The following is a 14781-nucleotide window of genomic DNA, read 5'->3' on the forward strand; positions in this document are numbered from 1 at the left end:
AATTTTGGCAGCTTCGCAACCAATGCCCCTTCCTTTGGCAATATAAACATATGGACCCCTTTGATAATGGTACACGGGACTATCACAGACTTAGCTTTTCTTTTTGCCATTTGGTCAACCCAGTTGACTATGGCCGATCCCTTTTCATTGGGAAGAGAATGTTTTTGTGGATTTCCTGTGTCACTATTGTCAATGTCCATCAAGTTTTAATGAAGTTGATCTTAACAAATAGATAAGATCATTAAGGGTCTTGTCATAGTCTGTTTCATAGGTGCTCCAAAAGAACTCACTATGTGACTTAGAAAGTAGTTGAACTACCAACTTTCTCAAGACTTTGACACCCAACTCTCCCGGCTTGTCAATATGTGACTACATCTCCAAGATGTGATCACACCTAGACCTTGCCTTGCCAATAGGGCTTGAGTGACCTTAAAATTTTCAAGAACTTGTGGGTTGGGAAGAATAATTGGAGGAGGTGAATGAAGTATGATTTCCAAGGGACTTCATCTTCATTTAGGAAAGCTTGTTTCAAGAGATTTGGGAAGATCATAAATGTCTAAACCAGACATGTTGTGGGAGATATTCAAGATAGTTGAATTTTAAAGTCCTTAATATGACACCCAATATGAAATATTAAGGCTAGGACCCAACAAACTATTTTATAACTTAGAAGAGGTATGCCGTAATCCAAGCTATAAAATATTTGAAGGTAGGTGAATGACGATTCACCAATTTCCACCAAGATAAACGAAATGTATTATTAGGTTTTAATTGGTTTTGAAACTCCTAGATCTTTGAGATTCATTGAACTGTTCAAAGGCATGTTTCAATCTCGAGTGTGCCCTTCAGGTTTTGTGACTGGGATGCCGAGGATCACAAAACAAGGTGTGAAGTAACCATGCAAATTACTTGGTACCCTTAAGTGTTTACCCCTTAATCGATGTGCCGGTAAACCACACACGCTCCATCGATACTATGATAAATATTAAGTCACCCTTTACCTACCTTGTTAAGTCCAGGTTAGTGTGCCGGTTAACCACACACGCTCCACTAACGACTTAAACAAAGTGCAAAGTGTAATTTCATGGATTAGCACCTTATTCACATTTTCCTAAGTAACTAAGATTGGGTATTATTAAGAGTTTAGTTACTTAGTATTTATCATTAATACTTTTAATGAAGGGAGAATTATAGTCTTGTTAAACCCGTTCGGCTAACGACCCTCCACCGGTCAAGCAAGCGGTGGGTGAGAGTGGACACCCATTAAGTTGCCATTTTATAGGCAACAACCTTATACCCACCTTATAGACCGGCTTCGTGAATGAGGCGTACTAGCGGTAAGACTGACTTTACTCTTATACATATATATATTATTAACTTATAATATTAAAAAGTATAAGGGTTGAATTTTAACTTTTAAAATTCTAAGGGCTAACTTGGAATTAAAGTATTCATAAGAGATACAAATTCCAAAACTTGAGGGCAAGTTTTGAAACTATTCAAAACTAATTAATTCCATAACTTATGTGTTTAAAGTAGTTTTAATCCAAAAACTCTTCAAGTTCCATAACTTGAGGACAAGTTATGGAAGACTTTAAAATAATGAAAGAATTAACTTTTCTTTATTTTATAACTTATGGATTTAATTATGGTTACATATTTTATTACTTAATGAAGTGACTCTTGAACCTCCATAACTTAAGGACAAGACTCTTCATCTTTTGTAACCATTGCCAACTTTTATGAGTTTTATGAAACTTAAATGTGACTTTTCATATAACTTGAGGACAAGTTACAAAAACACATTTTAGAATCAACTCTTAGATTAATTTGGATTGGAAACACATAATCAATTAACTTTTCTATTAATCTAAGCAACTCATAAGAACAAGATAATTCAAATCAAACATTTTCATGTAATTAGCCTAATCACTAAACTAATTCAAAACATGAATCTATTGACAATTATCTTTAAAATTGGATTAGCATGAACATTACCACATCAAAAACATGTTTAGAAGTCCAAAACATCTTTGGGTAATGTTCCTAGTCCAATTCCAGCCAAAAAAGTCGAGTTTATGCTGTCTGGGGGTCCAACTCATCGAGTGCATGAACCAACTCGGCGAGTTGGATCGATTTCAACACTTTTTAGGCATGGACTCGCCGAGTCTGATGATCAGACAGCAACAAATTCGTTTTTTTCAGCTTCTATTGCAGGTATAACAAGAAAACAAGCCTAGGCTCTGATACCACTGTTGGGTTTTGAGCATTCTAACACTCCTAAGTGTACATGCAACCCTAAATACCTTGGATCTATGTTTTCTCTATTATACGTGCAAATAAGAACTTCCAAGGTATTATCCTAATCTAGCATACAAAACAATGACTATAGCAAGATAGAATACATACCTCTTTGGTGTAGAAAGTCTTCATGAAGCTTGAGTGCCTAGTGCCCCAAGTGTGACACCTCAAATGGAATCACAATCACCAAAACACTTAGAATAACTTGAGAGAATTCTACAACTCATGAAATCGGCTAGCCCTTTCACTTCACACTCTAGTGGCCAATTTTGGTCAAGAATAAGATGCTTATATAGTTAGAGTTACACCATGTAAACCCTAATTGACATGGCCTTTCATTTCCATGCTCCATGGGTACAAATACACCATGGAGTATCCATGGACCATCCTATGGGTTTTAGTCCAACTTGATTATCCATGGAGCATTAGCCCACTATACAAGTATGGATGATTTACACAATCAACCCATATATTTAATTAGTCTTCTTTTGATCACTTAATTAATCCTAGATTAATTCTTGATCAATACTAATTAAATAATCTTATTATTCTTATTATTAATATATACTAGAACTTATAATATATTAATAACCATAAGTGTCTTATTTCTCTCATTATAGTCTATCCAAGTGCATGATGGTATGCAACCCAAATGGACCATGTCGGGTCGGGTCAAGTCTTACCAATTATAGTTATGGACTTAGACATTAATCCAACAATATGTGCTACATGCTTTTCAGTGTTATTATTCCGGTTTATTTTCCCGGGTTATTTTTAATTACTATTTTTAATAGCAAAGAACTACCTTTGACCATGTGATCAGTGAAAGGATTTAGATTCACGTTGGTACTGGTATGTAGCCTCTGGCCATGTAGAACATGTCTCCGGAATGTTTGTCACATGATTCACATATGCCCTTGTTGTTCCTTGATCCTCTTTGCTTCAGCCATATTGAAGTATATATATATATGGCATAACGTTATATTGTATATATTATTGAACTCACTAAGCATCACCGCTTACCCTCTCAATGTTTAACAAATTACAGGAGATAAGCATCTAGTATAGTTATATACTGGTAGAAGATTTTTGAATAGTTTCAAACTATTGTATCGATAGAAGTTTATGAATAGTTTGAAACTATTATATTTTTCACTCCCACATGTATAAAACTATAGAATCTTGGGAAGTTATGTAATATATAACACTTTAAAATAGTCGGTTTGTATCTAGTAGTTTGTAATCTTTTTATCAATGTAAAATATTGTTTTTATGAATATGCAAGTAGCATGTTTTGGAGTAACTATATTGTCGAGTATGAAAGTTTGGGTCTTTCATAAATACGAAAGTTAGGGTCTTTCAATCCTGGTATCAAAGCAATAGTTTGAGTGAACTAAATTCCACAGATTGGTATTTAGACTTAGACTATTGGAAGTTCAATATATGAACTAAATCATTATAAGTATAGGGATACAAACCATAGGAAATACATAAGTAAAATTATTAGGTAATAATAAACCCTAATATTCTAAAATACAATGTTACTATGTATTGCAGAACAATGGCTGAACAGGTTAGTAGCCATACCCCTGAGGTTGGTGGAGGTCCTGAACCCGAGGAAGTGAATACTCCAGTATCTCCTCGTGAGGAGCGACTCTTGGGTAAACTTACCGGTGTTATTCGACAGACTCTCGAAGAACACAAAAAGAATGGTGATAAGGAAAAAGAGAAAGCCATTGGAGAATCTTCAAAAGGAGAGGTGAAGCGTCCCTCGTTCAAAGATTTCAAGAGTAGTGGTGCTACAGAGTTTTCCGGTGTTCTCAATCCCATTATTGTTCTTACTTGGATCCAGAACACAGAGAAAGTGTTTCGTATTTGTCATGTGGATAATGAAGACATGGCTAACTATGCTTCCGCAATGCTCATCGGAGAAGCCTTGGTCTGGTGGGAAGCAACATATGAAGCTCTCAATGTGTTTGACCAGGAGAATTTAGCCTGGGAAATGTTTAAAACTCGTTTGCTAGAGAAGTATTGTCCTCTAGACATGAGGAGGAGATTGGAGAAGGAATTCCTCGAGCTTAAATAAGGAGGAATGACTGTGAACGAGTATGAAACTCAGTTTAATCAAAGAGCAAGGTTTGCTACAAAGTATATTCCAACTGAAGACGAGAAAATTCAGTTATTCATGGAGGGACTACGACACGAAATCCACGATTTCGTTGGCAATCGAGAAGTTCTGTCATTCGATAAAGCCATTGAATATGCTCGAAGACGTGAGCATGACTTAGAAATACGTGGTGCCACTGTTATTGCTCCGAAGCATCAACGTACTGAAAGAGCTGTTCCTGTTCCTTCTTTTCTACCAGCTCAATCCGTTCGGACTGAACCTGGTAATCAAGTTCAAACTCAAAGTATCTCTCGTGGACGCGGTAGATCACAATCTTTTTCTATGCAATCGCCTTCATGTCGTATTTGTGGAAGGGATCATCCAGGCCAATGCAAAATAGACAAGAAATCCATTGTCTGTTATGGATGCGGAGAAAAGGGTCATATAAAGCCAGCTTTTCCAAGAAAGGATGTTACTTGCTATGCATGTGGTATTACTGGCCACAAGAAGCGTTTTTGCCCTACTCTTACTAGTCAGATGATGGGAAGTCAAGCTTCTGTTCAACAACCGGCGAGAAGCAAGTCCCTGTTCAACAATCAAAGGGTACTCCAACTAAAAAGGTGGAGGTGCCAAAAGCTAGGGGTCGTGCATTCCAGATTACCTCAAAGGAGGCACGCGAGGACCCGAATGTTGTGACGGGTACATTTCTTGTCAACTCTAGACCTGCTCACATCTTATTTGATTCTGGTGCCTCAGATTCTTTTGTGTCTTACGAATTTGCGCATGCCTTTCAAATTGCTTGCTTTGTACTCGCGCAACCATTTCACGTAGATACTGCGGGAAGTATATCATTACTTGTTGATAAAGTATATAGGGATTGTGTTATAGAAATTGAAGGCTATACTTTTCTCGCTAACCTGATCCCTATCTCCTTGACCAACTTTGATATTATTCTCGGCATGGATTGGTTATCAAAGAACCACGCTGAACTCTTGTGCTATGAAAAGACAGTACGTATTCCTATTGAAGGGGAGAATCCTATCTATGTATACGGTGAACAAAGACTCTTAAAAATAATCTCTTTCCTTAAAGCTCATAAATTCATATCGAAAGGGTGTTCTATCTATCTGGCCTACACAGTTGATGTCTTAAAAGAGGAGAAGAAAACTATAGATGATGTTCTCGTCGTTAACGAATATCCTGACATTTTCCCCGATGACTTGCCTGGCCTTCCTCCGGATAGGCAAGTAGAATTCCGAATTGACCTTGTGCCTGGTGCTGCTCCAATTGCAAAGACTCCTTATCGTCTTGCGCCAGCTGAGATGAAAGAAATGATGATCCAACTGCAAGAACTACTTGACAAGGGTTTCATTCGACCGAGTACCTCTCCCTGGGGTGCTCCGGTACTGTTTGTCAAGAAGAAAGATGGATCGATGCGGATGTGCATTGATTATCGTGAGTTGAATAAGGTGACTATCAAGAATAAGTACCCCTACCTCGCATCGACGATTTGTTCGATCAACTTCAGGGTGTTAGCTATTTCTCAAAAATTGATTTAAGATCTGGCTATCATCAGTTGAAAGTTCACGAGCAGGATGTACCGAAGACTGCTTTTCGTACTCGATATGGGCATTATGAATTCCTTGTTATGCCGTTTGGTTTAACAAACGCTCCGGCTGTATTCATGGATATGATGAATTGGGTATGCCGCCTAATGCTCGATAAATCAGTCATCGTATTCATTGATGATATTCTAATCTATTCCAAGTCTGAAGCAGATCATGCCATTTATATTCGTGCGGTATTGGAACTTCTTCGAAAGGAGAAACTATATGCTAAATTCTCGAAATGTGAATTTTGGCTTCGCCAAGTTCAATTTCTCGGCCATGTTATTTCTAGTGATGGTGTATCCGTAGATCCTATCAAAATCGAAGCCATTCAAAATTAGGAAGTGCCCCGTAATGCTTCCGAAATTCATAGTTTCTTAGGTCTCGCGGGATATTACCGGAGATTCATTAAAGACTTTTCTCGTATAGCCGTACCTCTCACGAGTCTTACATGGAAAGAAGTGAAGTTCGAATTGGGTGAAACCCAAGAAAGAGCTTTCTCAACTCTAAAAGATCTTTTGACTCATGCTCCAATCTAATCACTCCCAGAAGTTGATGATGACTTCTCCGTATATAGCGATGCTTCAAGATTGGAACTCGGTTGTGTGTTGATGCAACGTGGCAAAGTGATAGCCTATGCCTCAAGACAACTGAAAGATTATGAAAAGAATTATCCCACTCATGATCTCGAACTCGCTGCAGTGGTATTTGCCCTAAAACTTTGGAGGCATTATATTTTTGGTACAAAGTGCCAATTATTTACCGACCACAAAAGTCTCAAGTACATATTCAGTCAGCAAACTTTGAATATGAGACAACAACGAGCCATGGAGCTGATCAAAGATTATGATTGTGAAATCCTATATCATCCTGGAAAAGCTAACGTGGTTGCTGATGCACTTAGCAGAAAAGTTTATCGCAATAGTATGTGTTATGCCATTACTCATACTACAATAAAATTAACTATTTTAGATGAATTAGAGAAATGGAAAGAAGAGGCCCTAAAGCCAGAAAATGTGAAGAAAGAAGGGATGATACATTATAATGATGCTCTACTTGAAGATCCGCGGGGATTAAAAGTATTCAAGAATCGGCTGTGGATTCCAAAGATTGGTGGATTGAGACAGAAGATTTTAGATGAAGCCCATAAATCTAAACTGTCAATCCATCCTGGTACAAGTAAAATGTACTATGATGTAAGAGCTGATTATTGGTGGCGTGGATTAAAGAGAGACATTGGAAGATATGTACAGGAATGCTTAGTATGCTTACAAGTCAAAGCAGAGCACCAAAAGCCTTATGGAACCCCATAAAGTCTTAGTGTTCCTGTATGGAAATGGGAGGAATTGTCCATGGATTTCATTACCAAATTGCCAAAGACTGATAGACAGCATGATAGCATTTAGGTAATTGTCGACCACCTGACTAAAAGCACTCATTTTCTTGCCATGCGTGAAACGGCTCCAATGGAGAAATACGCGCACGTATACTTGGATGAAATTGTGGCAAGACATGGTGTGCCACTAAAGATAATTTCCGATCGTGATACTCGCTTCACTTCTCACTTTTGGGCGAGTATGCAACGTGAATTAGGATCTCAAGTTGCTCTCAGCACAGCTTATCATCCCCAGACAAATGGTCAAATGGAGAGAACAATCCAAACAGTAGAAGATATGCTTCGTGCATGTGTTTTGGAGTTCGGTGGTAACTGGGATAAATACTTACCTCTTGTCGAATTCTCGTATAATAATAGTTACCACGCTTCAATCAAAATGCCACCATATGAAGCAATATATGGTCGCAAGTGTCATACTCCATTTTTTTTTGCGAGACATAGGACAGAAGATCCTTGGAGGCCCTGAAATGATTCAAGACACGACCGACAAAATTCAAATCGTACGAGAAAGAATGAAAGCGGCCCAGGATCGATAGAAGTCCTATACAGAAAAGAGAAGACGACCCATAGAATTCCAAGTGGGTGATTTCTTGATGCTGAAGGTATCTCCATGGAAAGGTCTTATGAGATTTGGGAAGAAGGGAAAGTTAAGTCCTAGATTTGTTGGTCCTTTCAAAGTCATCCAGAGAATTGGAAAGCAAGCATACCGCTTAGAATTGCCTGAAGATTTGGCAGGTATTCATGATGTGTTTCATGTGAGATATCTGCGCAAATGCTTGAGCATCAATGATGAGACAGTTCCATTATCCAAAGTGAAATTGGATAATAAATTAAGATATGTAGAAGAGCCGAAAGAGATCGTGAATGAAAGAACAACTAATCTATGTAATAAAGAAGTGGAGTTGGTGCTTGTCAAGTGGAAACACCATCGAGGCCCAAATTATACTTGGGAAAATAAGAATGAGATAAGAGCAAAATATCCCCATTTATTTTAATCGATGTAATTTCGGGGACGAAATCCTCAAAAGGAGGAGGTATTTGTAACATACACGTTTTGAAATCGTGTTTTAAGTAAATAATATTATGAAATATTATGTGAATTTGAATGTTGAGTTCTAACAGATAGTTTTTACTAAAATTGAAGTAAAACTATGCTTAGAATCATTCAAAAAGTATTGGAAGTCTTATGAGATTTCAATTAAAAGTCAAATAGTGAAATATAGCGAAAATATAAAATTTGGAATAAGTAAAATTTTATTATTGAAAGCTGTAGATAATCTCATTAGAAACATTTGGGCGAAAACCTCATCGAAATCCGAATTATAAGAAGTTATGACCAAACGAAGATCCGTGATAAATCCGGAAAATACTTTGTCGCGTAAAGATTTAGTTTTCGATAAACTAATTTTTAGCCTTAGGAATCTAAATGAAAGTTGTAGAACTCGTGAAAATAATCAACTTTCATATAAAGACCGTTTGAATCTCACTTCGTATGAGAAAGTTATGATTTTTCAAAGTTTCAGTTTAGCAGTAGACAGCTAAAAACTTGAATTTTAGATCGAGTGATTTTTAGCCGACACAACCTAAACGAGAATTGAAGATCTCGTCAATAGTAGTACAACCGTAAAAAGTCTGACGAAAACGGACGTCGGATGAAGAAGTTATGAATTTTTAACGGATTTTCCTGTCCCGATCTGTTAAAAATAATAATATTAAAATTAAATTCAAAATTAGCCGACGAAGTCTAAACGAAAGTCGTAGAGCATAATTTTAGCTTCGCGTGCATATAAAGAACGTCAAAAACGGAGCTCGCATGCAAAAGTTATGGATTTTACAAGATTTGACACATTTTTTATTTAATTCTCGCATGAATAGTGTTGATCCATGTGGCAATTTCTGATTGGACCGCAGCCTCGCTGGCACCTTCTGATTGGTCCGATGCCGTGTCCGCCTCGTATCCGACGTCGTGACTCACTCTCGCCCGGATCCGACACGTGTTGCGATGAGGCGTCCGAAGCTGCTTAGTCACCCGGTGACTCCTCGCATCCGAATACGCATGTTGCGTCCGAAGCGAGCCACCTGGAGCCCTCACATGCGTGCTATCTGGTCCTCTCGCGAGCCGCCAGCTGCCCCTCCTCCCTTTGGCCGAAGACCTTCGCCTCCTATAAATAGGAGGGTGCGAACCCTCTCGGCTAACTTTGGAAATTTCACACTTTTCACCATTTTTCAATACTTTTACTATTCCGACATCCCCCGAAGCCCCGGTACTGATTCCAAAGCCCGAAACACGCCTCGAGACTCCCGAGAAGCCCAAAAAATTTATCTGTTCGGTTTCGAAGCTCTATTTTCGCAGAGCCCGATTTTCAAGAAGACTCCCAGTTTTCAACGACGAAAGTCATATTTAGAGCCGCAGTACTGCCCAAATTAATATTTTAGCCCCCGGTTATTTCACGGTGAGTTTAATATATAGGAACAATTGTATGTTATGTGCTATATGTGCTACGTGCTTTTTAGTGTTATTATTCCGGGTTATTTTCTCGGGTTATTTTTAATTGCTATTTTTAATAGCTAAGAAATACCTTTGACCATGTGATCAGTGAAAGGACTTAGATTCACATTGGTACTGGTATGTAGCCTCTGGCCATGTAGAACATGTCTCCGTAAGAGAATGAATTCTATTCTATGGTAGTGGCAGAAGGTTAGACAGGGCTATAAGCCTGAAATCTACCAAAATGTTAATCCGAAGTTGTATATCTTCTGTGCCGTTTGGGCCAAAGCTTCATTGATGTATATCAAGCATGGAAATTGTTATGTCTCATTGATTGTATATCTTTAAATCAAATCAATGATTGATAAGGAATGTTTGTCATTTGATTCACATATGCCCTTGTTGTTCCTTGATCCTCTTTGCTTCAGCCTTATTGAAGTATATATATGGCATAATGTTATATTGTATCTATTATTGAACTCACTAAGCGTCACCGCTTACCCTCTCAATGTTTAACAAATTACAGGAGATAAGCATCCAATATAGTTATATACTGGTAGAAGATTTTTGAATAGTTTCAAACTATTGTATCGATAGAAGTTTATGAATAGTTTGAAACTATTGTATTTTGCACTCCCATATGTATAAAACTATAGAATCTTGGGAAGTTATGTAATATATAACACTTTAAAATAGTCGGTTTTTATCCAGTTGTTTGTAATCTTTTTATCAATGTAAAATATTGTTTTTATGAATATGCAAGTTGCATGTTTTGGAGTAACTATATTGTTGAGTATGAAAGTTTGGGTCTTTCATAAATACGAAAGTTAGGGTCTTTCATATGCCCCTCTAGTTTGTGATTGGGATGCCGAGGATCACAAATCGGGTGTGAATAACCATGCAAATCTACATGGTGTCCTCACATGTTACAGTCACCTATTCGATGTGCCGGTTAACCACACACGCTCCACCGAACTATGACAAACATTAAGTCACCCTTCGCTACCTTTGCTTAGAACCATTTAGTGTGCCGGTTAACCACACATGCTCCACTAACGTCTTCGCAAGGGCACAAAGTGTAATTTCATGGAATTGCATCGATTCACTTTTTCCTAAAGTAACTAAGATTGGGAATTTTATGAAAGCATTTAGTTACTTTTATACTTCATTATACTTATAATGGAAGGTTTCTGTCCTATCCTACCCGTTCGGCTAACGACCCTCCACTAGTCAAGAGTGCGGTGGGTAAGAGTGGATACCCATTCAATCGTCATTTTATAGGCAATTTCCTTAAACACCCCTTATAGAACAGCTTCGTGAATGAGGCCTACTAACGGTAATACTGACTTTTACTCATACATATATATAATGTAAGACTTTTAATGTTATATATATAGTATAGGGTGTATTTTACACTTTTAAAATACTAGGTGCTCAAATTTAATAATTATACTAGGGTTTTAGAATTTAACATTCCTAAATTAAACTTTTAATCAACTTTTAAATTCCAAACTTGAGGGCAAGTTTTGAAACATTTCAAATCATTAGGGTTTAGAATTTAAATATACATCAAAATTAAACTTTTAATCAAAATTTAAATTCCAAAACTTGAGGGAAAGTTTTGAAACCTTTTCAAAACATTAGGGTTTCAACTATTTAAATTTCAAAACAAAAACTTTTGAGTTCAAATTTAAACTATAAAACCTAAAGGGGAAAAATTGAAACTTTTGATAACACAAGGATCAAATAACAAATAATATAAATTAAACAATTAATTTCATCATTATCTATATTTGACCTAATTTCAATTTCTTGCAAAATAAGTTACCCAATTAATACAAATAATCCAACTTTAATCATATAAGGAAGTTATTATCTAATCAATTGGTAATTATCTTCTGTTTAATCAAGGATATACTCATAAATATGTATAAAATCGGATTTTAATGATCTAAAACAAATAAGACAAGTATCCATGAGAAAAACAACAAGAAATCCCGAAATCCCCTCTTTCTGACGCTCGAACTCGCCGAGTACCCCTATGGACTCGCCGAGTAGGGGCCTACTCGCCGAGTCCACAATGGGACTCGCTGAGTTCATCAGGTAGGTTCCCAAAAATCGAATTTTTCAACTTGAACAAACATACAAGGCATCAATACAATAGAAACCAATCTAGGCTCTGATACCACTGAAGGGTTTTGGCAATAAGAACATCCTATGTGCTCATACAAACCCTAATGCTTGGATTTAGGTTTCTCTATTGTACATGCAATTCATCCAAGACTATAAACCCTAGTTCTAGCATACAAGTAATCATATTAACATATGAATGGGTTTAAGTTATTACCTTGATTGTTATGTAGCAATAACAATCCCAAATCCTCCTTGTATTGACTTTAGAAGGCTTAGAGTCACAAATGTCACTCCTCTAATGGTTCACAAACACCAAGAGCAAGAGGATGAAGAGGAGAAGAGAAGGAGGCTGCCCAAAACGTGTGGAAACCCTAACCAATTAGTTCCCACGTTTTGGGGCTTAAGGGTTCTTTAAATAGTGAGGCTATTAGGGTTATCTAACAAGGAAACCCTAATTTGGATGCTTAATCCCTAAGCAACCCATGGGCTCCCTCCTTAAAGGCCTTTGGACGATTTCTAATGGGTTTCCCATAGAATTCGTCCACCCCTTTAATATGGAGTCCATTAGCTCAATATTCAACTATCATACAATTGACAGTTCTAGTCCCTTAAGTTCAATTAATATATTTTAGTCACAAACTTAATTCTTATTAATTCTTGACTAATATTAATTAAACAATATGATTTCTCCTTTAGTATATTATTCTCATAAGATATTAATAAATCATATTTAATCCTTTCTCTCCATTATTCATCCTATCAAGTTGATTTGGTGAAGGCAACCCAAAAGGACCATGCACCATCGGGTCAAGTACATACCAAAATAGTTATGGACTTAGACACTAATCCAACATGGATTCAATAATAGAGGCTTGTTTGGCAAGATCTGCCTTGAGAGCACTTTCAGTTGCCAGGGCAGCTTGAAGAGATGCAAATCGAGAATTCATTGAGCTTAAAAATGAAGTGTTCTCGGTTTGGATAGATGATCGCATAGCTTCAAACTTGGTACTTTCTTCCTGAATGGACTTAGAAAATAAATCCACAGAGGCTTGTATTTTCGCTGCATTGGTATCAGCATGATTCTTCAATGAGTCAAGAAAAATCTGAGTTGTATGAACAATCTCAGTAACATCATTATTTGCCTTTTTACAAGAGGAAGTAGACTCATCAATTGCTTTAGTAGATTACTCAATCGACGATGTGTATTGTTCTATTGCAGTCCAAGGAAAGCTTTAAGAACCACACCACTATAAGCCTTGCTTTCTTCAAGCAAACGATCCAGCTTTTCATGAATGCTCTATAAATGTTGGCGGTTGATAGGAGCATCATTGTCTTCATCAGAAGGAAGCTGATATGGACTAAAGTATGTTGAGTCAAATTCTTCATTTTCTCCACCGAGAGTGGCACCAGAATCAGTTGAGTTGATAGGTGAAAGATGTTTAGTGATGACTGGTGTTTCGGTTGTAGCAGTTGCCCCCGTATCAGATACGTTGACTTCCACTGTTGGGTCAGGAATAGTAGTGGTGGTTGATTGTGAAATTATGGGAGGTGGGAATGGTGATGTAGAAATTGGAATAGTGGTAACTGGTGGAGTTTGTGGTAAAGAAATCGTTGGTTGTGAAGTAGTAGGTGGATGATCGATAGGAACCGAAACTGCAATTGTTGGTTTCGGTGATGGAGGTGGGGTTGGAATTTTGTTATGGATGGGGTCGGTTGGAGTTGGGGATTTGGGAGTTGTATTGCCTCTCGGTGATTCAGGATGATCCTCCTCTTCTTCATCATCCTTGTCATTTTCTGAGCCAGGAGGAGTGGGACTCTTAGTTCTTCTCGCCATTTTCTTAAGCTTTTGGGCTTGGAAGACTCTCCTTTATGAGATTTACGTTTTCGAGACTTAGAAGCATTAGTCTTATCCACTTATGTGGACCCCTTCTTGGTTGTAGTGCGTTTCCCTCTGTTACCAGGCTTGGCTACAGCTTCTAGGGCAGCCTGCTGTTCTGGAGTAAGAACTCTCGGTCCCATGGGAGTCAATTTTCTGTATTCCACCATAACATGACTTTCAGCGGAGACACGTCGGTACATCGATTCAGGAATTGAGCCATTGTGAGGGAACTTGAGTGGATCAGAGATGATGATCTTCTTTGTGTGAAACATGGCAATAGACGCGACTAGGGCATCCTTCATCATAGGAATGTCCAAGGTGTTAATCTCCCTTCTTGTAATAAGCGTCCATAAACGTCCACAAGAAATCTCTGAATGTCTCGTAGAAGTATTGAGACTCTGCACCACTTGAGACCAGATGATCGTCCCATAGTCTAGGTTGACGCCATTGTAGAGACCATATAAAAGGGTAAGAAAACCCTTGCTAGTGCCATATGACCCCCCACTCCTCTCCGCCAAACTCTTAATGATAAGAGTTAGCATGCCATTCCACTGAGAGGGTAAACAGGAATTTTTAACTTTTGTGACAGTCGTGAGCACATATGTATATCCCATTTCGTACAACATGGAGAACAACTGTGGAGTCATGATAAAATCTGGTGAAAATACAGAAGAATCAACAGCAAGGTTCATCAATGAGCAGAATCTCCCCTTTGAAACCGAAGCCTTCTTGTTATGTATTTGAAAGAAAATACTTTCTTTATTCTTGTCATACGAGGCCGTGGAGCAGACCTGCGATAGGAGTGACATAGGAACTGCTTCAACTTGAGTTAGGGCTATAACCAATGGAGAATACTTCAAGCACTCCACA

At 37.8% G+C, this 14781-nt stretch overlaps 1 protein-coding gene across 1 annotated transcript; it reads right to left on the reverse strand.

The window, feature by feature from the left end:
* Positions 1-13329: 13329 nt before the first annotated feature.
* On the reverse strand, positions 13330-13866 carry LOC111908871 (extensin-like). Its single transcript, XM_023904670.1, has one exon. It carries the CDS (start codon positions 13864-13866, stop codon positions 13330-13332), a length of 537 nt encoding a protein of 178 aa, XP_023760438.1.
* Between the last annotated feature and the right edge of the window lie 915 nt (positions 13867-14781).

Source organism: Lactuca sativa, chromosome 4 (genome assembly GCF_002870075.4).
Source record: "Lactuca sativa cultivar Salinas chromosome 4, Lsat_Salinas_v11, whole genome shotgun sequence".
Lineage (NCBI taxonomy): Eukaryota > Viridiplantae > Streptophyta > Magnoliopsida > Asterales > Asteraceae > Lactuca > Lactuca sativa.